This window comes from Urocitellus parryii, chromosome 4, assembly GCF_045843805.1.
Source record: "Urocitellus parryii isolate mUroPar1 chromosome 4, mUroPar1.hap1, whole genome shotgun sequence".
In the NCBI taxonomy this organism is placed as follows: Eukaryota; Metazoa; Chordata; class Mammalia; order Rodentia; family Sciuridae; genus Urocitellus; species Urocitellus parryii.
The window spans coordinates 106,155,257-106,181,242 of NC_135534.1; the positions used below are offsets into that span (position 1 = coordinate 106,155,257).

Sequence of the window (25,986 nt, forward strand, 5' to 3'; positions counted from 1 at the left end):
AGTTCAAAGCCAGCCTTAGCAGCTTAGCAAGGTCCTAAGCAGCTTAGTAGACCCAGTCTCAAAATAAAAAGAGCTGTGGATGTGCCTTAGTGGTTAAGCGCCTCTGGGTTCAATTCCTGGTACCCCCCTAAATAATAATAACAATAAACAAATAAAAACAAAACTGCAAGCCCAAAGATTACAGAAATTTACCTCCCAGGACAGCCTTTTTTCCCCCCTGCCCCTGGAAATTTTCTTTATTGTGGGGTCAGCCATGTATTTAAAGCCCAATTTGCCATGTTTTATCTATCATGTTTTAGGCATTTGTAGGGACATTTTTCTCCTGTTTACTTCCAGTCATTTAGTCTGCTGTGTATTGTCTACTCCATTAGTCTTTTATAGAGTTTTTTGCTTTTTTTAAAAAAACTCTTGTTGCTAAGAATCAACTCAGGTCCTTGTGTCTGAGAATTTTAAGAACTAGAAATACAGTGATTGCCTGTGGTTGATAGGTTATGGATTATTTCTTATATTCGTGTGTTTTTCATGTTTCTACTACAGAGCACATATTTCATAACGTTATCTTAAAAAAAGAAATTGTCCTTAAGATCCTTCAAGTAATAGCCTTTCTTTTACATTTGTTGCAGGTGGTGCGGTTGTGTCAGAACCCAAAGCTGGCGCTGAAGAATAGCCCACCTTATATCTTAGACCTGTTGCCAGATACCTACCAGCATCTCCGTACTATCTTGTCAAGATATGAGGGGAAGATGGAGACACTTGGAGAAAATGAATATTTTAGGGTGTTCATGGAGAATTTGATGAAGAAAACTAAGCAGACCATAAGCCTCTTCAAGGAGGGGAAAGAAAGAATGTATGAGGAGAATTCTCAGCCTAGGTAATGGAGAAATACTACACAAATATTATTTAAGGTCTGTGACTGCCTGAATGGATAACCATACAAGTAGTTGAGTTTGTTTGAATTTTATATTATCTGGAATGGAACATGACAGTAGATTTTAAGGTGTGCTTTATGATGTAAAGGTTCTTTTGGAGGACATTGCACCATCTTCAAGTCTGGTATACTTGTTTTCCTAAAGTTATGGAAATGGTTGCAGACTGTAGACCTTTGAAGACCTGGGGGAACATGAAAGTTAATTGTATGTTGATGTTATTGTGTTTGGTTTTGACCAGTTGGAAAAAAAATTTAACTCATTTAGAACAAGTAACAAAATATAAATTCTACTAGGATTTTTTTAGTGAGTAATTTACTCTTGAGGGACACTTAATTGGAAGGAATAGTAATTTTTGAAGGCATTAAGTAACTATGCATGACTCTAGCAGTAATGTACTAATGGTATTTTTGTAGTTTACTATTTCTTAGTCTCTGATGGCTTCAATTTTGGCAACTCTGTCCCACTTAAAATTTTTTCCACATCATTACTCATATACTTTGACTGTAACTAATTATTCAGGTTTAATTCAAGTATCAATCTTCTTGAAATGATTTCTGGTGACTAAATTCAGTCTGTAGGAATTTATAACTTCTGGTTTACTTGCAAATGAACTTTATTCTTATTAAATGTAAAAGGGCTGGGGATGTAGCTCATTGTCTAGCCTTTGTAAGGCCCTGGGCTTGTTGGGGGTGGGGGGAGAAAGAAAAAGGAAGAAAGCAAGTAAAAAAGAAATGTTGAGTATATGGAACTCTAAGCTAACTAGTTATTTCATACTGCAGATTTCTTTTATTTCTTTTACAGCTCTGGGTACCGAAGTATTTTTTTTTTTTTTTTTAAAGAGAGTGAGGAGAGAGAGAGAGAGAGAGAGAGAGAGAGAATTTTAACATTTTATTTCTTAGTTTTCGGCAGACACAACATCTTTGTTGGTATGTGGTGCTGAGGATCGAACCCGGGCCGCGTGCATGCTAGACGGGCACGCTACCGCTTGAGCCACATCCCCAGCCCCGGTACTGAAGTATTTGAGAGTGTTTCTTTACCCTCCCTTCCCCCTGTGCTAGGGATAGAACCCAGGGCCTGGCACATGCTAGGCAAGAGCTATATCCTCAGCCCTTTTTATTTTATTTTAAAACAGCATCCCACTAAGTTGCTCAGGATGGCTTCATATTGGCGATCCTTGTGCCTCAGTCTCATGAGCGGCTGGGATTACAGATGTGTGCTAACAAGCCTGACAAGAGTTTTAAAAAATATAATCTCATACTACAGGGACACAGCCACATCAATGTTTATAGCAGCACGATTCACAATAGCTAAACTGTGGAACCAACCTAGGTGCCCTTCAGTAGGTGAATGGATAATGAAAATGTGGCATATATACACAGTGGAGTACTATTCAGCATTAAAAGAGAATAAAATCATGGCATTTGCAGGTAAATGGATGGAGCTGGAGAATATAATGCTAAATGAAGTTAGCCAATCCCAAAAAACCAAATGCCAAATGTTTTCTCTGATATAAGGTGGCTGATTCATAATGGAGTTGCGGTGGGGAGGGGAAGAGCATGGGAGGATTAGAAGAACTCTAGATAGACCAAATGGGAGGGAGGAGGTATGGGGGTAGGAAAGACATGGAATGAGATAGACATCTTTACTCTAAGTATATGTGAATGAAGACACGAATGATGTGACTCTACTGTGAGTACAACCAGAGATGTGAAAAATTGTGCTCTATATGTGTAATATGAGTTGTAATGCATTCTGCTGTCATTTATAACAAATAAGAACAAAAATATATTTGTAATCTCAATAAGTAAATCTTTATTACCTAACAAAACTTTAAAAATTTACCAACTACTATAGACTTTATTGTGGCTAATTCTAGGAAGGGAAAGAATTTTAAAAAGCATTTAAATATGATGTTAAGGGGCTAGGGTTGTGGCTCAGTGGTAGAGCACTTGCCTAGCCGGGTGCAAGGCCCTGGGTTCGATCCTCAGCACCACATAAAAATAAATGAACAAAATAAAGATATTGTGTCCAACTACAACTAAAAAATAAATTTTTTTAAAAAATATGATGTTAGTGTAACATCATCCAAATATGATATAATATGACTCAATAGAGATATATACAGGATGCTACAAGAATAGTTTTGCTTGGTGGCATAGAGTTAGCAGCAAAAAAGAAGTGTTATTTAAACTAGATTTTGTAGGATGTTTTATGAGTTTTCTATGTAGAGAAGTCAAGAGAAGACCTTTAACATAGTTGTATGAAAATACAGACTGCTTAAGGAACATGAGCAGTCTGGTTTGGCTAGAACTATGGTAGCTAGATAAGTGGAAATACAGTTGGAGTCTTGTTATAAAGGGCTGGACTTTGACCTGTAGACTTTCTGTCTTGTAGGTGACAGATTGTCATAAAACAGTTGGTGTGTATGTTGAGGGGAGGGGATTTGGGGGATTGAACCCAGGTTTGTTCTACACTAAACTATATATATATATATATATATATCCCCATCCCTTTTTAAAAATTAAATTATTTATTTATTATAATTTTTTATACATGACGGGAGAATGTAATTCATATTACACACATAGAGCATAATTTTTCAAGTCACTGTACACAAAATATTTTCACATCATTCATGTCTTCATACATGTACTTAGGGTGATGTCTAACTCATTCCACCATCATTCCTACCCCCTTACCCCACCTCATTACCCTCCTTCCCCTTTGCCCTATCTAAAGTTCTTCCATTCCTCCTGCCCCACCATCCCTTTTTATTTATTTTAATTTGGAGACAGGGTCTCTCTGAGCTGCCCAGATTGTCCTCCTTCTTGCAATTCTCCTGCCCCAGCCCGCCTAGTTGCTGGGATTATAGGCATGCACCACTGTGCCCATTCCTTTAATTTTTATTTAGAAACAGGATCTTGCTAAGTTGCTGAGGCTGGCCTTGAACTTGTCCTGCTTCAGCCTCCTAAGTCAGAATTACAGGAGTGCCCCACTAAGCCTGTTTTTTTTTTTTTTTTTTTTCCTTTTTCTCTCTCTCCTGATAAGGGAAAATTTATGAGCTTTAGTGTCTGATATTTTTGATCTATGTTTTGGCTTAGAAGTTTTTCTATTTTTTAATATGGATATAATTCATGTAGTGTAAAACTCACTCTCAAAGTATACGATTCAGGGTGCTGGAGTTGTGGCTCAGGGGTAGAGCGCTCACCTAGCACATCTTAGGCCCTGGGTTCGATCCTCAGCACCACATAAAAATAAATAAAATAAAGGTATTGTGTCCATCTACAACTAAAAAATAAAATTAAAAAGTATACAATTCAGTAATGTATACAAACTTGTGGTTTTTAGTTTATTCAGTTATGCAGTTGTCACCACTCTTCAATTCCAGATTATTTTAATCACCCCCAAAAGAAACCCATACTCGTTAGCAGTCACTCCTTACTCCCTTTTCCACCTCCCCTCTAGCCCATTCACTAATATCTGCTTTCTCTCTCAGTGGATTTACCTGTTCTAGACATTTTATAGAAATAGAATTGTACAACATGACCTTTTGTGTCTGGCTTCTTTTAGTATGCTTTCACAGTTCATACATATTTATATTGTAAGTCATTACTTCATTTTTTTATAGTTAAATGATTTTTCAATGTACGGTCATACACATTTTGATTATGGACATTGGGTTTGTTAACATTTTGGGGCTATTCAGAATAATGTAGCAGGCTGCAGTGGCACATACCTGTAATCTCAGCGGCTCTGGAGGCTGAGACAGGAGGATCACAAGTTTAAGGTTAGTCTGTGCAACTTATTGAGAACCTGTCTCAAAAAAACAAAAAAAGCTGGGGTGTACCTCAGTGGTAAAGTGCCCTTAGATTTGATCCCTAGGACTCCCCCCCCCAAAAAAAAAAAAAACTGCTGTTAATGTGCAAATTTTGTTTATTTATTTTTTTCACTCCTTTTTGGTCTATAACTAGGAAAGGAATTGCTAAATCATATGGTTATTCTGTGTTTAACTTTTTGAGGAACTTCCAAACTGCTTCGACAAGTGACTACAGCATTCTGCCTTCCTCTAGCAATGTATCAGGATTCTAATTTCTTACCAACATTTATTATTGTCATGGTCGTCGTCATCTTCTATTTTTCCGTACTAGGGATTTAACTCTGGGACACTCAAACACTGAGCCACATCCCCAGCCCTATTTTGTATTTTATTTAGAGACAGGGCCTCACTGAGTTGCTTAGTGCCTTGCTGTTGCTGAGGCTGGCTTTGAACTCACAATCCTTCTGTCTTAGACCCCTGAACTGCTGGGATTATAGGCATGCACCACCGTGCCTAGTTTATCATCTTCTTTATTATAGTTATCCTACTGGACTGTGAAGTGGTATCTCAAGGTTTTGCAATGTTTTTCTAATGAGTAATGTGAGTGTGAGCATCATTTCACGTACCTATTAGATATCTTCTTTGGAGAAATGTCTTATCAAAAGTTGTGCCCATTTTTTTATTGGGTTGTCTTTTTATTGTTGAATTGTAAGTTTTTTTTGCATGTTCTGTATACTGGACTACTATCATAAATCATATATACCATATGTAAGATTTGTAAAACTACTCCCATTCTGTGGGTCTTTGCACTTTCTCAGCATATGCTTTGAAACACAAAAGATTTTAATTTTAAATCTAATCCCCATCCTTTTTTTTTTTTTTTAAATTTTGAGACAGGGTCTCATTAAGTTGCTTAGGACCTTGCCAAGTTGCTGAGGCTGGCCTTGAACTTGTGATCCACCTGCCTCAGCCTCCTGAGCTGCAGAGATTACAAGCATGCCACACTCATACCTGGCTTGAAGTCTAATATTTTTTCTTTAATTGTTTGTGCTTTTAAGAAACATTTGCCTAATTTAAGATCATGAAGATTATGCCTTTTTTTTTTCCAGGAGTTTTATAGTTTTTGCCCTTGGATTTAAGTCTTTGATCCATTTTTAGTTAATTTTTGTGTATGGTACGGGATAGAGATCCAACTTCATTCTTTTTCATATAGATATCCCATTGTCTTGTACCAATCTTCCTTTCCTGTCTGGATACATTTTATTTTATTTTGCTTTTTCCTGCCTAATTACCCTGGAGAGACTTCTGTTGAATAGAAACTATGTTGAATAGGAGTGGCAAGAGTAGGCATCTTTGCCTTCTTCTTGCTATTAGGAGGAAAACTTTTAGTTTTTAACCATTGACTATGATGTTAGCAATAGAATTTTTTTTAAATTTATTTTTTAGTGTAGATGGACACAACACAATGCATTTTATTTTTATGTGGTGCTGAGGATTGAACTCGGGTCCTACCCGTGCTAGGCGAGTGCTCTACCGCTGAGCCACAATCCCAGCCCCAGCAATGGAATTTTTACAGATGCATATTTCAGGTTGAAGAAATTTCCTTCTATTTTTTATATATCAGAGTAGCCAGGCACAGTGACTGTGGAGGCTGAGGCAGGAGGATCACAAGTTTGAGACCAGTATCAGCGACTTAATGAGGTCCTGTCTCAAATTAAAAAACAAAAAAGGATGGGGATATAGCTTAGTGGTAAGGCGCTCTTCATTTTAATCCCCAGTACCGCAAAAAAAAAAAAAAAAAAAAAAAAAGGAAGAAGAAGAAAAATATTTATTCATTCATTCATTCATTTATGAATGAATAAATAAATAAATAAACTTGCTCCAGCTGGGCATGATGCATGATGGTGCATGCTTTTAATCCCTCTAATGTGTTATGTAAGACAGCAGAATGCATTACAATTCATTTTACACATATAGAGCACCATTTTTCATATCTCTGGTTATATACAAAGAGTTCCATTTTGAACCCATTTAAGTTTGAGGGTTGTTTGTTTTGTGGTACTGATGAACCCAGGGCCCTTTGCCACTAAACTACATCCCCAGCCCTTTTTATTTTTTGAGACAGGGTCTCTCTAGTTTGCTTAGGGCATTGCTAAGTTGCTGAGGCTGGCCTTGAATTTGCAGTCCTCTTGCCTCAGCTTATTGAGTTGCTGGAATTATAGGCAGGTACCACCAAGCCCAGCTTTAAGTTTGAGATATTCTTACGAACCTTCTAAGGAGAGACATCAGATAAGCAGATGGGTTGAGCCATTAGAATTTGACTTATAGCAGGAGAGATTTAGAATAAAGACAGAAAATTTCGTTTAGTAGAATATATGAGACTTCTCTACAGGATCATCTGGGAGGAGACAAGTCAGGTCAGCAGTGGAGACACAAAGGAAGCACCGCTGAGCGGGAGGAATAAAAACAGGAGAGAACCAATAAAGAAAAATTTTAAAAAACAAAACAAAAACAAAAAAACAGGGACTTGGGTATGTAGCTCAAGACCACCATCTGAAGTAGATATTTGGCAAAGGAAATGAATAGTCCCCAAGGAATACAAAAGGCCAGTGTGAATATGAAAATAACAATTCAGTTTGCAAGGCATAAAGTAATTTTCTTTTGGCTTATAAAAGTGGAAAATGTATGGGCTAGGGCTATAGCTCAGTTGATAGAGTGCTTGCCTTGCATGCACAAGACCCTGGGTTCAATCCCCAGCATCACCAAAAAAGAAAAATTTATAATTAGTGTTTTGAAAGAGGATGCAGGGAAATGAATTCTATATCTCATACCTGGTTGTTGTAGGAGTAAAATTGGTCCAACCTTTGAAAACATTTAGAGTTTTGCTTACTAGGTTCACTTTTAGGATAAATTTATCAATAATTTGTGTTAAAATATCACTATGAAGACGAGACATTTACTAAGATGCTGTCACAGAAAAAAAAATTAGAAACTTATATGTATAGCATCAGAAGATCAATCATATAAATAATAGAAGCTATGGTATATTTAGACATTAAACATTTTTGTTAATGAAAAATGACATGGCAAACAATATAATTAGATAAATATGCTACAAAATTTATGTTTAATATAATCCCTTTTTAATTTATAAGGTCCCATTTTTGTAAAAAAGTATTTTCTAAAAGAAATTATACCAAAATATCATCTTTAGTTTCTGCATATTAGAAATACAATGTTTTTTAATTTTCCTGTGTTTGTGTTCTTTAAATTATCTATAATGACAGACTTGGGGATGTAGCTCAGTGGTATAACACATCCCTAACAAGACTATGGGTTCTGTCCCTAGCACTGCAAAAGACAAATAAGTAAATAAATGTCCTACAGTGAATATGTAATTGACCAAATTTTTACTCTTTTTCTTTTTGCTACCAGAAATTGAACATAGGGACATTTAACCACTGAGCTACATCAGCAGCCCTTTTTATTTTTTGAGACAGGGTCTTACTAAGTTGCTTGGGGCAACTTACTAAATTGCCTTGCTAAGTTGCTGGCTGGCTTTGAACTTCTGAACCTCCTGCCTCAGCCTCCTGACCCACTGGGATTACAGGTGAGCGCCACGGTGCCTGGCTATCAAATTCTTTTTTTTTTCTTCCTTTTTTCCAAATTATTTTTTAAGAAGAAAATAAATTATATTTCTTAGGTAGCAAGGACAATCCTTCACAAGGATACTCCTGAAAAATTTCCTATTTATTTTTCTGACTTAATTGTTAGATTTAAGTGAACTAGTCAGAAATAGGGCTGAGTCTCTATCTTGAGAGGCTGGAAAACTTAGTCAAAATGAACAAGATGGAGTTTATGAAGGTGAAAAGTAATATTTAGTTCTATACTTTTAGAAGATCATAGTATATGTTAAAACAGTAGATCATAAATTAACTGTAGTCTAATTGTTTAAACAAGATCCTTTGTTTTCTTAGAAAATCTAATTAGGGATACAAAATAGGTTTGTGTTTCAAGTACTATTTTTTGTTCATTTTTTGAGGTGGGGATCTCACCAATGAATGTGAAGTTATACACATTTATGTATAATGTGTCAAAATATATTCTACTCTCATGTATAATTAGAACAAAAAAAATATAAAAAAATTAAAAAACCTTTTCAAATAAGACTTTTTTTTTTTTTAAGGGTGGTGAGGACAAAAGCTGCTATAAATGGTGTGTGACTTCCTTCCAAAATTCATGTCTTTGTTATTAGGGTGGTTTTCTTTTGTTTTGGATACCAGGAATTTAACCTAGAGGTGTTTAGCCACTAAACCACATCCCCAGCTCTCTATTTTTATTTTCAATTAATTAATTTTTGGTGCCAGGGATTGAATCACCGAGTCACATCCCCAGCCCTTGTTTATATTTTATTAGAGACAGGGTCTCACTGAGTTGCTTAGGGCCTTGCTAAGTTGGTGAGGCTGGCTTTGAACTCACAGTTCTCCTGCCTCAGAGAAATCCCTTGATTCTTCAAATCCCTTGATTCTTCTAAGGGAATTTTACTGCTGGGCTATGTCCTTAGCTCCCCTCCCCACAACCTTAAAAAAAATTATTTTGAGACAGGGACTGGCTAAGTTTCTCAGGCTGGCCACTGAGCCTAGCAAGTATGTTTCTTAAAAGGTTAATTGCAGTGTGAAATCCAAAAACAGTTCAGTGAGCATTTTGTATTTTGTTACTTTCAAATGCATTAGTTTATTCTGTACATGAGAGTCTAATTTTATTTTATGATTTTGGTGTAACATGTATGTGTCACTTGGAAGCTGCTGGTCAGTACACATGTAGATTTTTCCATATGTTGCTGTATCATTTTGCAATATCAAAACAGTCAACATGCATTAGTTAAGTCTCATTAAAAACTGGGCTCAATGGAGAGTGCTTATAATCCCAGCAACTTGGGTGGCCAGTCACAAGTTCAAGCCCAGCAGAGGCAAATAGTGAAACCCTGTCTCAAAGGAAAAAAATTTTCTCATTAGAAAAGTTTATTGGGAAACTGTTGTTGAGTACAATGGTGGTGGTTAGAAGTTTCAAAAATTTGAATTTAAACTTGAATTGTGTCATTGTTAACAAAACATCAGTTTTTTTTTTTTTTTAAACATCAGGTTACTTCCTTCATTTTGGAGGCAGTGCTATTTATCCTAGTTTGAGTAGTCATAAATTTGACAATTAGTCTTTCTTTTATTTTTTTAAAGTAAAAATGATGTTCTGTGTCATGTGAAAATCCACAGTTAAGGTAACCTATTTATGGTGAAAGAGTGAAAGCTTTTCCTTAATATCAGGAACCAGACAAAGAAGCCCACTTTTGCCACTTCTTTTCAACCTATTACTGACAGTTCTAACCAGAGCAGTCAAACAAGAAAAATAAATAAATAAATAAAAGGCATCCAAACAGGAAAGGATACCTGGTACCTGAGCTTGAATCAAGACAATAATACCAAACTGTACATGTAGTCAGTATTCATTGCCATTTGCACATGAAATGATCTTGTATTCAAGAAAGCCTAAGGAATGCATTAAAAAATTACCAGAGCCAATAAATGAGTTCAGCATAGTTGCAGAATACAGAATCAATTACATTTCTATATACAAGCAATGAACAATCCAGAAAGAGAATCAGCCATGAGTTTACCATGGAGGTAAAACACACACATTGAAAACTGAAAAGCATTACCAAAGATAGGAAAGAAGGTGCAAGTCAATGGAAAGATTTCCAGCGTTGATGAACTGGAAGACTTAGTGTTAAGATGGCAATACTCCCCAAACTGATCTACAGATTCATTGTAGTACCTGTCACAATTCCAGCGGCCCTTTATGCAGAAATTCACAAGCTGATCCTAAATTCAGACAGAAACTGAAGGGACCCAGAAGAGGCAAAACAATCTTGAAAAAGAATAGCAAATTTGGAGGACTCACACTTCCTAATTTCAAAACTTTACTAACAAAGCTATAGTAATCAAAATGGTGTGGTATAGGTATCAGAATAGATAAATAGATAATGAAACGGAATTGAGAATCCAGAAATAAGTCCTTAAATTTATGACCAATTTACTTTTAAAAAATAATTAATTAATTGATTAGTTTTCACAGGGTTGGGATCAAGCTCAAGGGTTCATGTGTGCTGGGCAAGGACTTTTATCACTGAACTGCAGTAGCTCATCAGTTTACTTTGAAAAGAATAATAAATCCATTTGTCTTTTGAACTAATGGTGCTCACATTAAGGGATATCAACATGGAAATGAATGAAGCTGGACCTTCCCTTATATCTTTTACAAAAACTATCTTAATAGATCAAGGAATTAAATTTAAGAGTTAAAACATACAAATTTAAAATCATGGCATTTGCAGGGAAATGGATGGCATTAGATCAGATTATGCTAAGTGAAGCTAGCCAATCCCTAAAAAACAAATGCAGAAGGTCTTCTTTGATATAAGCAGAGCGACTCAAAATAGAGGAGGGAGGAAGAGCATGAGAAGAAGATTACCATTAAATAAGGATGAGAGGTGTGTGGGAATGGGAGAGAAGGGGAATTGCACAGAAGGTGGTAGGAGACCCTCATTGTTATGCAAAATTACATATAAGATGGTGTGAGGGGGAAGAAAAAAGAGAGAAATGTGTCACAGTAGATTGGGTAGAAAGAGGTAATAGGAGGGGAGGGGAGTGGGGGATAGGAAGGGTAGCAGAATACAATAGACACTAGTATGGCCCTATGTATAAACGTGGCTGTATAACCAATGTGATCTTGCAATCTGTACACGTGGAAAAATAAGATTACGTACCCCATTTGAATCAAATGTATGATATGTCAAGACCATTGTAATGTTTTGAGCAACTAATAAAAAAATTTTAAAAAACATACAAATTTTAGGTAAAAAAGTAAATGAAAATCTCTGTGACCTTGGATTAAGCAATGGGTTTTTTTTTAAATTAATATTTTTTTAAATTGTAGTTGAACACAATATCTTTATTTATTTTTGTGTGGTGCTGAGGATTGAACCCAGTGCCTTAAACATGCGAGGCAAGTACTGTATCACTGAGCTACGACCCCAGCCCAAGCAATAAGTTTTTAAATATGACAACAAAAGTATATGTTGTGCAAGAAAAAGTAGATATATTGAACTTCATCAAAATTAGAAACTCTGCACATAGAGTGAAAAGATAGCCCCCAGAATGGGAAAAAAAGTATTTTAAAGTTATATTTCTGCAGGGATTAATATTCCAGAATATATGAAGAATGCCTATATATATAGCTCAACATCATAACAAACCAATTAAAAAATGCTGAAAACATTTAAGTAGACATATCTTCACTATAGGCCCATAAAAAGATGCTCTACTTATCATTAAGGAAATACAAATCAAAACCACAATGATATATTGTTTCATACTCACTAGTATGGATATTATCCCAAAAGTACTAAGTATCGGTTAAGCTATAGAGATACTGGGACCCTCGTGCTTTGCCTATGGAAATGTAAAATGGTACAACCACTAAGGAAAACAATTTTGGGATTTCCTCAGAAAGTTTCCTCTCCCTTCCGCTTCCCTCGGGTACTGGGGATGGAACCAAGGTGGGTCTCATGAAGTTACATAGACTGGCCTTGAATTTGTGATCTTCCTGCCTCAGTTTCTTAAGTTGGGATTACAGGTGTGTGCCACTACTCCTGACTTTTACATGTACCTATGTACAAGTAGTATTTTGTTTTTATTGCAAGTCATCGTTAAGAATACAGAACTGGGCTGGGGCTGTAGCTCAGTGGTAGAGCGCTTGCCTAGCAAGTGTGAGGCACTGGGTTTGATCCTCAGCACCTCATAAAGATAAATAAATAAAATAAAGGTATTGTATCCATCTAAACTACAAAAAAATATTTTTAAAAAAGAATACAGAACTGCTTACATGTACAGTTTGTTGTTATTGTCTTGATTCAAGCTCAAGTACCAGCAGTCTTAACCACCATGGCCTTTGTACCATCGGTATAAATGTACATACACTGGCGAAAAAGTTGTGTGGTGTTTTAGTGGTAATATGGAAGTAAAAATTTTAACATTGTGGACTTCCAGGAAGAACTGTGTATTGTATTTTAAAAACTACTATATTGATGTGCACATTTTTAAAATGCTATAACCATATTATAGAAAATTGAAAAAGTAACACAAGGGGAAAGAACTTAATACTACTGTCATTTGTGGGTAGTTCCTTCTAGTCTCTTAGAGAGTAGACTTTTTGTGATGCTATACTGTTCTGTATTCATAATTCTGGAGAATCATAGGCTAATCTTTTGTCTTTTTGTGGTTGAACCATTGTGCATTTCAAGGGAATAGAGTGTCAAGGCTGGTACATAGGTTTTAGTAAGTGTGCCAAGTCCTGTGGTAGCTGGTTAGGTTGCTGTGTTGAAAGGTTCAGTAGCAAAAAGTCCCAGTAATCCCAGCAGCTCAGAAGGGTGAGGAAGGAGGATTGTGAGTTCAAAGCCAGCTTCAACAATGGCGAGATGCTTAGCAACTCAATTAGACCCTGTCTCTAAAGAAAACGCAAAACAGGGCTGGGGTTGTGGCTCAGTGTTCCAGTGCCCCTGAGTTCAATCCCTGGCACCAAAGAAAAGAAATGTTTTCTGGTGGTCTTGTGAAGAGAGATGAGAGAATTATTATTTGTAATCTGTACTTTCTCTATCTAAAATGTAGAGTTTTCATCACATGTGGAAAAGATTTTACCTTATTATTTCTTCAAGATTAATTTTGTTCCTTCTCTACTTCCAGACTCCATTTACATGTAAATATCTCTTGATATCTCACTGGCCATTGGTGCTGTTCCCGCCCCCCCCCCCAGTGTTTTATTTTGGGTAGTTTATATTACTCTTAGTTATGGTTACTTAGCAATATTTAATTTGCTGAAAATCATTTCCATTAACATTTTCGTCTTTACAAGTTGGATTTTAATCTTTTTTATATCTTCCATGTGCTTAACATCTGCAAGTGATTCTCTGCCCTTTTGTATAAGGAATATAGTTAGAACAACTATTTTGTTATCTTTGTCTGCTAATTATGTTATCTGTGTCACTCATAGGTTTAATACTCTTTATTTTTGTCCTAAGAGTCATTTTCCTGCTCTATTGTGTGCTTGGTGATTTTTTAAAAAATTTTTTATTTTTTTAGTTGTACATGCACACAATATTTTTATTTATTTATTTTTATGTGGTGCTGAGAATAGAATCCAGTGCCTCACATGTGTGAGGCAAGCATTCTACCACTGAGCTACAGCCCTAGCACCTTGGTGATTTTTTTATTTTTTACTGGATGTCAGACAGCATTAGTTTTACCTTGTTGGGTGATAGATACTTTTGTATTTTTTTTATTCTTTCATAACTGAAATTTTATTGGTTGTATTGAGGATCAGTACACAGACATTTTACTTAGAATTATTAATTCATGTATTGAATTAATTATTAATGCATGTATTGAAAATCTAAAAAGCCTTATACTGTGATTCTTTCTCAGTTTTCCCAGTGACTTTCCAGCTTCAAATTTGGAGGCAGATTTTCCTTAGGAGGATCAAGTATGCTGGTGGGGGTTTTGTAATTCAAGAGACTGAGATAGGAGGATGCAAGTTCAAGGCCAGCCTCAGCAACTTAGTGAGGTCCTGAACAACTTAGTGATGATTATCTTTAAATAAAATATTTAAAAAGGGCTGGGGATATAGCTCAGTTGGTAGAGTGTTTGCCTTGCATCTTGCGTGCACAAGGCTCTGGGTTCAATCCCCAGTACCACACACACACACACAAAAAAAAAATAAAGAAAGAAAGAAAGAAAAAAAAAAGAACTGGGAATGTGGCTTAGAGGTTAATGGTTAAGAACCCCTGGATTCAATCCCTGGTACGGGGGTAGGGGTGGGGAATATATATATATATATATATAGTACCAGTATCTTCAAACATTGCTGAGCTGTTACTTAGGTCCCAGCAGTTCACAACTTTTTTATATACACTACATACTACATAAACAAATTTTCTGGTCTTTCATAGACCATTAAAAAAAATTGATTAGGAAAACTGAACTTCCACAACCAAAGATGTTACAGAGTACACATGATTCTATCAGAGCAGTGATCCAGGAGTAGTTTTCTTTAGGAAGTAATTCTACTAAAAAATAATACAGGAATAGAAATATTTTAAGATATTCAAGACATTAAGTACAGGACTGTGACTTCAAACTGCCATTTAATATGCTTTGCATTGTAAGATATAAAATTAACCCCCAACCTATGGAATGTTAAGCTTATACCCCAAGTCTGTCCAAGCCTCCCATAATGCAGTATGCTACTATTTTCTGGTTGTACCCCAAAATAAACAAATAGCAGTTGGTTTCATTTATTTATTTTTCTTTTTAATATTTATTTTTTTAGTTATAGGTGGATACAATATTTTATTATCTTTATGTGGTACCGAGGATCGATTGAACCCAATGCCTCACGCATGCAAGGTGAGCGCTATCCCTCTGAGCCACAATCCCAGCCCCTGGTTTTATTTCTTAACACAATCATTTATACTAAAAAAGTGGGGAAAAATTAGGATTCCTTTCTTTTAAAAAAATGCTTTTGGGGGCTGGGGATGTGGCTCAAGCGGTAGCGCGCTCGCCTGGCATGCGTGCGGCCCGGGTTCGATTCTCAGCACCACATACAAACAAAGATGTTGTGTCCGCCAATAACTAAAAAATAAATATTAAAATTCTCTCTCTCTCTCTTTCTCTCTCTCCCTCTCTCACTCTCTCTTTAAAAAAGATATTTTAAAAATAAATAAATAAATAAATGCTTTTGGAGCTATAAAAAGACTTGCACTTACAAAGTAGTTGATAAAAACATTTCTCTGGGTTGTACAAGGAGGAAGACAAAGACCTCTGATAAACCTATGATTAATCAGACTTGACTTCTTTCTCTTCCACTTCACCAGAGGCTGGAATCTCCTCATTTTTAGTTTCTCAGTTTTCTGAAGGTAAATCATCTTTAGTTTCTTGGTTAACCACTTCAGCCTGTTTTTCCTTTGCTCCCCTTTTCCCTTTTGTTTGCATTTTTTTTTTGCCCTAAGTGTTATCGTTTCCCTCCGCCTTCTTAGGCTTTGTGTCCACTTTTATAGGAGTAGATTTAACCTACAGCTTCACATGGGCTCCTCCTTTGCCACCCTTTTGGTAAAGCTGATCTTCCTCTTGGGCATACCGTGCTGTCTGTCCACTGCTGCTCCTCTGGCTGCCTGAGTTGTTGGTTTTTTTTGTTTTGTTTTGGTGTGTGTGTGTGTGTGGTGTGTGGTGTGCTGGGGATTAGAACCCAGGGCCTTGTGCATGTGAGGCAAGCATTTGCGTACCAACTGAGCTATATCCCCAGCCCCCCCTCTTTTTAATGTTCTTATAAACATTCTTGAACTGTGTTCTGTGACAAATCTGTGTTAGAGTACTTTGATCCTTTTAAACCTTAAGGCAGGACCAAATAGTCTTTAATCTAGGGCAAATTTTCCCTAATACCCACTGAATTATAAGATTTCCCCTTTTCTGCCCCTGTGTGAAAACTGGGGATTATTAATACTCCTTTTGGTTGGTTCTTCCCTGGGTTCAAGTATTTCTCTGTACTGATCAGTGCTCACTTGAAGACTTAGAAGGCCCCCTGTTTAGAACTTCAGAGATGGTTCTTTGTATGCAGTTGTCTTTTATGGAATTCTGCACTGTAAATGTTATCTGTCTCGGCTTCCCCAGACTTGCAGTCCTGTCTCATCCACCCAGGTTGCTTGGGTTCCCATCTTAGTGCTGAGACTTGTAAACTCTTTAGGCAGTAGGGTTAGGCCAGTCATAGGGTTTACCTCACTTGTTTTCCCTCTTCAGGGGTCGATTTCTCTGCTGCCTGATGTCTAGTGTCTAAAAGCCATTGTTTCATATATTTTGTTAAATATTTTTTTAATTTTTCAGGCAGGGAGAATCTATTCCCTGTAGGTTCTTCCAGTCTAAAATTTAATTTAGTGTATTTTCAAATTCAGATGAACTGAATATTTATTATGTTCTTGCTGTGTGAGTGATACATTCAAAACTCTATCTAGCAAGGTATGGATGGGTACACTTGTAATCCCAGCTGCTCAGGAATCTGAGGCAGGAGATTATAAATTTGAGGCCATCTTGGGCAATTTAGCTAGACCCTGTCTCAAAATAAAGAGGACTGGGGTGTAGCTCAGTGGTAGAGCACTTGTCTAGCATGGGTGAGGACCTTGGTTTAATTCCCAGTGGGGAAAAATCCCAAACTCAATCTAGTGTTTACTCTTAATCTTACTGCATACACCAGTTGAACACTTTCTGTGAGTCAGGCATTGCTTATTCTGTTCAGCAAAACAAGATGGCCTTTGTCTATATGCAAGGACAATAGTTTTTACTTTATAGATGTGGAAACTGAGGCTGAGAGAGTTAGAATGTCCCCCATATCCACTTAGCTAGTTAAGTGCCAGAGCCTTTTGTTTTTAAAGCTAGTCTCCAAAATATGTATTACCAATTATATTTTGTTTGTTTGAATGCCAAGGACTTTATTTCATTCCCTATTATAAAAATGATCCCTGGGAGGCCACACTTCAAGCATCACATCAAATGTTAAACTGCACAATGTGAGAGAAGTTAAAACATGTTTTAATAGGTGTGTATTTTGAATACAAAACAGTAATGTGATTTACCAAAGGATCATGTATTCATATAACAAGGAAATTCTACTCAAAATATTTCTGGTGAAGACATAGGCTTGATTATGCAGATTAAAAAATGGAATGTAGGTCTGGGGTTGTGGCTCAGTGGTAGAGTGCTTGCCTAGCACGTGCAAGGCCCTGGGTTTGATCCTCAGCACCACATAAAGATAAACAAATAAGGTATTGTATCCAACTAAAACTAAAAAATGTTTCTTAAAAAATTAATGTAAAGACATTGTCCTACACCTGCTCTGGAAGATTCAGTGATAACTTTTGTAAAACCAGAGCATTATAGAGAAATAGGCAGTGAATATCAAGTAGAATGTGCAAAAGCTTGTTCTAATCACTTTGTTCTAATAGTGCCAACTAAGATTTGGTCTAAATCCATAAGGCTTGTGAGGTCTACAACAGCATTTAAATGAGAACATCTTAAAGAACAAGCTCCAAAGCTGGCTACAAGAATGGAAGAATGTTTTTCTTGCCAGCCTGTTGTATACAAAGCCAGCAAATGCCTGCTAGTGATAACTAGTAGTATGAAAATGTTAGTAGCTTGAGAACTTCAGTCCTGGCAACTAATTTTTTTACTTTGGTTTTTCTGTGTATCAAACTTGAAATTTCTTCAGCAAGCTTAAATTCAGGGAATTAAATTTGTTTACGGAATGGAATAAAAAGCTTTTCTTAGCATTTTTCTTTCTTCTCTTTAAACCTTTTCCCTACTCCTTTTACGTGCAAAACACTCATCCAGCTTAGTATCTAATAAAATGTATGTAGATGGTTGAAATTCGTGTTTAAGTGTTGAGATTTACTGTTTCTTAACCGGTATTCTCATTTTTATGGTATTTTTCTCCAATTAGTATTTTATTTTCTCTGTAAAGTTGGACTAGATAATAGTGATCCCTTTTCTCCTGTTCTGCTAATTTAACTTGATTCAAAAGTCATTTGTAAAGAAAAATTCTTCCCTTGTTGTTTCTGTTAATAGTGACCTAAGTTTTGTTGAAATGAACCTTGGCGCATATTTCTTTAGACCTATGTATGACTAAAATATTATCTTTTTGGGGGGGGTACTGGGGATTGAACTCGGGCACTTAACCACTGAGCCACATCTCCAGCCCCTTTTATATTTTCATTTAGAGAAAGAGTCTCACTGAGTTGCTTTGTGCCTCATTAAGTTGTTGGGGCTGGCTTTGAACCCTATAATCCTCCTGCCTCAGCCTCCTGAGCCACTGGGATTACAGGCATGCACAGTGGCGCACGGCCTCTATTTTGTTTTTTAATCTCAATATCAAAGTTTTATAGATTATGTTCCTTGCAAAACCTAAATGGTTAAGGTACTGTTTCAAAACACTGTTTCCCAATTATTTTTTTACTCAGTGGCACACTTAAAATGTCAGAAAATATGTGGTATTGAAAATTAGGTCAAGTCCGTGACTGTGGAGTTGTTTTGCCCAGATTTAACTCCTTTGCCATTTATTATCTACAACCTTAAACAAGGTACTTCTTTTAAACTCAAATTTCTCATTTTAAAATGTTCTCATAGTTTGATAATTCCACAATGCAAATATATATCAAAACATCGTTTACAGTACATGCCTGTGATCCCAGCTAATTGGTAGACTGAAACAGAAAGATTACAAGTTCAAGGCTAACCTGAGAAATTTAGAAAGACCCTGTCTCAAAATAAAAAATAGAAGGGCTAAGGTTGTAGCTCAGTGATAAGAGTGCCACCAGGTTCAAAATCAAAACCAAGTGTACTTGTAGGATTGTTAGGTTATAGTAAATGTTAATAATATTTTTTAAATTATTATTTTAGTTTTTATGAGATACTGGGGATCAAACCCAGGACCTCTTGTGCATGCTAGGCAAGCACTTTACCACTGAACTATACCCTTAGCTCTAAGAAGATTTTTTTGTTTTTGTTTTTTCATTACTGAGTATTGATTTAATCCATGGCCTTACACATGCTAGGCAAGTGCTCTGCCACTGAGCTTTTACATTCAAGCCCTCCCCCATAAATTAATATTTAGAGAGCCCTTAATATAATCCTTGGTTTACAGAAAGCAGGACATAGGTATTTGATAAAAAGAAATTTTAGAAGAGTGTTCTCATTGATGATAGTCATGGAAAAGCTGGGTGTGGTGGGCACATGCCTGAAATCCCATCAACTCTGGAGGCTGGGGCAGGATCGAAAGTTCAAGGCCAGTCTCCGCATTTTAGCAAAGCCCTAAGCAACTTACAGTGAAACTCTGCCTCAAAATTTAAAAAAAACGGGGCTGGGGATGTGGCTCGCCTGGCATGCGTGCGACCCGGGTTCGATCCTCAGCACCACATACCAACAAAGATGTTGTGTCCGCCGAGAACTAAAAAATAAATATTAAAAAAAAAAAAAATTCTCTCTCTCCTCTCTCACTCTCTCTTTAAAAAAAAAAAAAAATTAAAAAAACGCCTGGGGACGCAGATCAGTGATAAAATGTCCCAATTCAATTCTCCCCCCCCCCATTAAAAAAAAAGGGCATGAAAAGGAGAAAAATATTAAAAGAAAAAAACTATGTGCACTGAATTATACACTTAAAATGGTTAAAATAGTAAATTTTGGGATATATATTTAACTATAATTTTTAAAAATAAATGTCTTAATTTACTGTGTGTGTGTGTGTGTGTGTTGCTGGAGTTTGAACCCAGGACCTTGTGCATGTTAGGCAAGTGCTGTACTGCTGAGCTACATCCCCAGCCTCTTTAATTTACTATTTTATTATTTTTTTAACTTTAAAAAAAATTGTTTTGTAGTTGTAGATTGACAGCATGCTTGTATTTGTTTATTTTTATGCGGTGATAAGGATTGAACCAAGCACCTCACACATACTAGGCAAGTTCTCTGCCATTGGAGCTATAGTCCCAGCCCCTGTTAATTTACTTTTTAGTCTTATTTTAAGAGTACTGGGCATTAAACCCATGACCTTGGGCATGTTAGGCAAGAACTGTACCACTAAGTATACTACCAACTCTTTCTTTAGGTAGGGTCTAGCTAAGTTGCTGGCCTTGACCTTCCAATCCTCTTGCCTCAGTCTCCCAAGTAGCTATGATTATACATATATGCTCTAAAAAGTCCTTTATGTAAGGAAATTTCTTTTTTTTTCCCCTTTATTTCACATATTTATTTGTATGTGGTGCTGAGGATCGAACCCAGGGTCTCACACGTGCAAGGCTCTAACACTGAGCCACAACCTCAGCCCTCTGCAAGTGTTTTTTGAGAACTTGTTTTCAGTAGACTCCAAGTGAGCACCAGTGCATCGTTTATACTGGAATACAGGGGCAGAAGGATGAGCAGGTCTGCAATCTCCTATTATGTTGTCCTGTGGAGAAGAATGCTTGGATTGGGGCACAGCTAGATATAGCATGAAACTGAACTTGGGGAATGGACTCTGCTTTTTCTGCCTCACCCCCCTGCATACTCCACATTATGGGGTTGAATCTAATAAGTCAGATAAAGGTTTGGGTTTGGGTACCAGTTGTTTGCAGGAGTTGCTGAGAATCAGCGACCTGTACTTAAGAGTCTGTGGGGAGGCCTTGGCAAGATGTTGAGGAGAAATTCCTGCCAGAGGTAGAGAAGAGCTCGAGGTTCTAGTTAACTCATTGCCAAGCAACTCAGAAAGAATAAGACCAGTCAGTCAGTTAGGAAATCCGAAGTGAGATGATGGGTGCGTTGCTCTTAGGTGAAAACCGGAGTAAGATGGAGACAGAAAGTTATTGGCATAATAAGATAAGCATATGTTTTCCATTATTGCAGTGAATTGTGTTAATGGGCTTGTAAATACTATCCTTGGAGAACAGGGAGTGTAGTTCAGTGGTAGCTTGTGTGAGGCCCTTAATTCAGTACCTAGCCTTGCAAAAACAAAACAAAAAAACTGTACTTGGATAAATCATAGTTTATAGTTATATATTATGTATATATAATTTTATTATTTTTTAACTTTTTTTGTGTGTGTACTGGGGATTGAACTAAGGGACACTCTACCACTGAGCCACATCCCTGACTTTATTTTGTATTTTATTTAAAGACAAGGTCTCCATGAGATGCTTACTGCCTCACTTTTGCTGAGGCTGGCTTTGAATTTATAATCCTCCTGCCTCAGCCTCCTGAGCTGCTGGGATTACAGGTGGCACCTGGCATATTTTACTATTTCAATGGATTCTATTTATAATCATTTTAATCTATATTTGTAAGAAAAGATAACAATTTTTTCACATTTTGTCTTATTATAGAAATATATTATTATTTCTGTATTTGTGAACAATTTATAGAAGATAAAATTACCTTTTGCAGAGAGTAATTTAACAAAAATTCTTTGGTAATACTGTCACTGTCTAATGTTTGTGCTTGTGTATACATTTATATATGATTGTGTCTGTATTAGGGATGGGGAGTGGGTGTTGGTAATAACTCTATTTAATAGTTACTGGATTACTCTGGGCTTTAAAAAATATTTATTATTTATAGCTTGGGTTTCCCTATGATCTCTTAGCCTCAAAGGATCCTTCTATCTCATCCTAACAAGTAGTTGGGACAACAGGCATACACCACCTGGTTATTCAGGGTTTTAGACTGTTTTCCATTTATTTATACATCTGTGAGTAGTAGCCGAGTATGGTGGTACTTACATACCTGTAATCTCACTACTGGGAGTTTGAGGCAGGAGGATTGAAAGTTCTAGGCCAGGCTGGGAAACTAAGTAAGACCTTGACTCAAAATTGTAAAAATAAAAAGATAGATAGATAGATAGATAGATAGATAGATAGATAGATAGATAGGGCTAGGGAGATATCTTAGTGGCAGAGCACCCCTGGGTTCAATTCCCAATACTCTAGAGAGCATACAATAGTCTTTGCTACATAATAGGCTCTCAAAATTTGTGGAAAGAATAAGTTAATGAATCTTGTTAGAATGGGGTTCACTATGTTGTTATTAAAACACCATCTAGGGCTGGGGCTGTAGCTCAGTGGCAGAGTGCTTGCCTTCCATGTGGGAGGCACTGGGTTTGATCCTCAGCACCACATAAAAAAAATACACAAATAAAATAAAGGCATGCTGTCCATCCACAACTGCAAAAACAAAACAATAAAAAAACCACCATCTAGGCTGGGGTTATAGCTCAGTTGCAGAGCACTTGCTTAGCATGTGTGAGGCTCTGGGTTTGATTCTCAGTATCGCAAAGAAGAGAGAGAGAGAGAGAGAGAGAGAGAGAGAGAGAGAGAGAGAGAGAGAGAGAGAAAGGTCCATTGGCAACTAAAAAGTATTTAAAAATAAAAATAAAACACCATCTATACTTATAGTTGTCTCATTTTAAGTGATTACACATTTTGAAGTTTTACTGATTTATCATGATTTAAGTTGGTATTCTTATGTAGCTTTTAAATTTCCTAAATTTCTGCTCTCTCTCTCTATATATATATGTATGTGTGTGTGTGTGTGAGATTTATATGTATATATTTTATTCTTATATTTCCTCATTTATTGAATGTACCTGTGCCTCATTGACAATATGGCAATTTTGTATGTGTTTATTTCCCTGAATTTAGTGAACACAGTAAATACTGTTTACTTTTGCATGGCGGCTCTAATATGCAAGTTCCATATAAGTTTTCCTGGTGAGAAGTATAATAGATAACTATTAGGTAGATATTAGAACCCCCAAAATTGAGACTCTATGAAATGATCAAGTCTGTATAAAAGTCAATGAAAAACAAAGATTAATTCAGAGGTAGCATTAATTTCTGCTTAGGTAAGAATATTAAAAAAAAGAGTTTTCTTATAAATGTAGCTCATCTGAGACATTGATATTTATCATTTGGTACAATCATATTGGTATCATTGATACCAGATACCAGGTATCTGATAGTTCCAGATACATCTCACATGGATTTATCTTAACCTTTGAAGTAGAAGCCTGTCAGTAGTTGTCTTTCCTGTGCTTCTGATTCTATCCCTCCTACCTGGCTCTACTCCCAAATAGGCAAACTTCTGATTCAATTTGTCTTGTGCAAGGAAATAGCGGATGGAACATTTCATCCCTAATGTTGCCAACAGTCTTACACGATTCAGATATCTGTTTCCCTATCTGTGACCTCTTTCCTAAGCTGCCTGCTTATCATTGCCTGCGAATATTTTTCAAATATCTCACGTCATCATCATGTCTGAACACACAATGTCTCCTCTTTATAGCAAACAAGCTCCCTCTTAGATGTTCCCTTATTCAGTTAGTGTAATGTTTGGTTGCCGCAATCTGGCTGGGCACAATTCAGGAGCCACTTGTCAAAAGAAACAAACTTTATTTTTAAAACTATAAACGCCAAACAAAACAGCTCCTCAGGAAAAACCCTCAGAGCCCAACTGCCACCACCGGCTTCCAGAAGCCTCTCCCACACACCAACAACCACCTCCCACAATCCTCCTGCTCTTGAGGCCGATTGGCTAGGTCGCGTGGGCGGAGCCAAAGAAGTCCCCCAATGAGCAGTTCCGTAGTCTGAAGGGCAGGGAAACAGCCCAATGAACATGACCGCAGAGGAGCCAATCAGCTAGATGTTGCTGGGGCCGCTGTGAGCCAATCATCAGCTGGCAGTCTGAAGGGCAGGGAAACAGCCCAATGAACATCACCACAGAGGAGCCAATCAGCTAGATGTTGCTGGGGCCACTGTGAGCCAATCATCAGCCGGCAGCTGGGAGTTTGCTGGCAGCTGGAAGTTTTCTGGGGCCCCTTTGGCTGTGGCTCTCAACATCTCCCCCTCTCTGTTTAAACAACAAGCATGTGGCTTAGGGACCGTGCCTGCCTTAGGTTGTCCAATACTACATATGGTCCTTACCCGTCTTCGGATGAGCTGACCTCAGGGCGTCAGCCTCCTGTCTTAGGTTGGTACCATTGTAATTGGATCTTACCCGTCATTGACTACCGGTCCAGTATACAGCCACACCTGTGGAGAGGTACCAGCGGGGGGGTGAGGTTCTTTGCCTCACCTCTGTTGGCCCCCAAATAGCTGAACGATCATGACAAGCAGAAGAGAGGAAGATATACCAAGCCAATTGACAGCTCTTGTTGGAAAAATTGTACCACCGATGACATCATCAGCAAAAATACTCCAACACTACCACAAGTCGCTGCACCAACAGATAGTTCACAATGCATACAAGTGAGTTCACAATGCATACATGTGACACATAGTTTAGGCAAGTTCTGTAAGCGGTTCAGTGATGGCTATTGCAGAGATTGTAGATTAGTTTTATCTTTGTCTTCACCGGCACAAGGATGAAGATAGGAATTCTGGCAATAATGGCTAAAGAAAAAATTATATAACATTCTAGAAGGTACTAAAAGAAAACAATTTTCTTAACAATTTACATTGTCTTCACTGGCACTGGGATGAAGATAGAAATTCTGGCAATAATAGCTAAAGAAAACATTGTGTAACATTCCAGAAGGCACTAAAAGAAAACAATTTTCTTAACAATTTACATTATCTTCACTGGCACTGGGATGAAGATAGGAATTTTGGCAATAATGGTTAATATTAATAATTGTGTAACATTCTAGAAGGCACTAAAAGAAAACAATTTTCTTAACAATTTACATTATTTTGAAAAGAATTATTAAATATAATGAAAAGAATAGGTGAAAGTAAACAAACAGATCTGTTAACCTTCTTAACAGTTATTTACCCAATTTAAATTAAACCATTTAAATCACGTGAATAAAAAAAAATTTTGGATCCATTTTTTTTTTTATGAGCGCTCAATCATATATGATATATGGACATATGTACATTCAAACATATAACACAAAACACAAGTGTGCACACATAATATAATACATACAACATATAACATAATAGTAAAGGCCTTATAACTTTTTACAGGTGAAATCTCCATTGCAATGTTTAAAAACTCTATAGTAAAAAAAAAAAAAAAATATATAGAACTGATCAGCAAAACATTAACCTAGGTCTATATGAGCTCAAAAAACAAAATAGAATAAAATAGATATTGAAAAAAGCATCCTGGTTCTGTTGCAGATGTAAGGATAGCCAAATTGGAGTTTTGGATATCAGCTGTTATGGATTTGAGCCAAATCATCTTCTTTTTGGTCTGTAGAAATTGCTTTAATTAATCTCTCTGGAATCCAAATCGGCTGCTGTTCTCCCTGTGGAAACACAAAAACAGGCCCCCGACTCCAGACAATCACTGGGTCAGGACTTTAGTTAATCTCTCCGGAATCCAAATCGGCTGCTGTTCTTCCTGTGGAAACACACAAACAGACCCCCGACTCCAGACAATTACACCAAGCATAGCCCAATCTACACCTGTGGAGCCTAATCCCTTGGAACCTCTTTCTACAACATGACTGGAAAATTTATCATGTAGGCTTGGTATTATTAGTAATTGTGCTATTCTATCTCCTGGTGAAATTACTGATATACCCTTTGGAGAACTGGCTATAATTTTTATTTCACCTTCATAA

The 25,986-nt window shown here is 36.8% G+C and overlaps 1 protein-coding gene and 1 pseudogene across 1 annotated transcript in view; one reads left to right on the plus strand and one right to left on the minus strand.

Annotated features, from left to right (window-relative positions):
• Positions 1 to 25,986, plus strand: part of Cbl (Cbl proto-oncogene) — a 101,608-nt gene that overhangs the window by 28,552 nt on the left and 47,070 nt on the right. The window contains exon 2 of the mRNA XM_026403500.2: positions 624 to 871. Coding sequence (XP_026259285.2) covers positions 624 to 871 — 248 coding nt within the window. The remainder of the gene's footprint in view (positions 1 to 623; positions 872 to 25,986) is intronic.
• LOC113193127 (non-histone chromosomal protein HMG-14 pseudogene) lies at positions 15,687 to 15,985 on the minus strand (annotated as a pseudogene).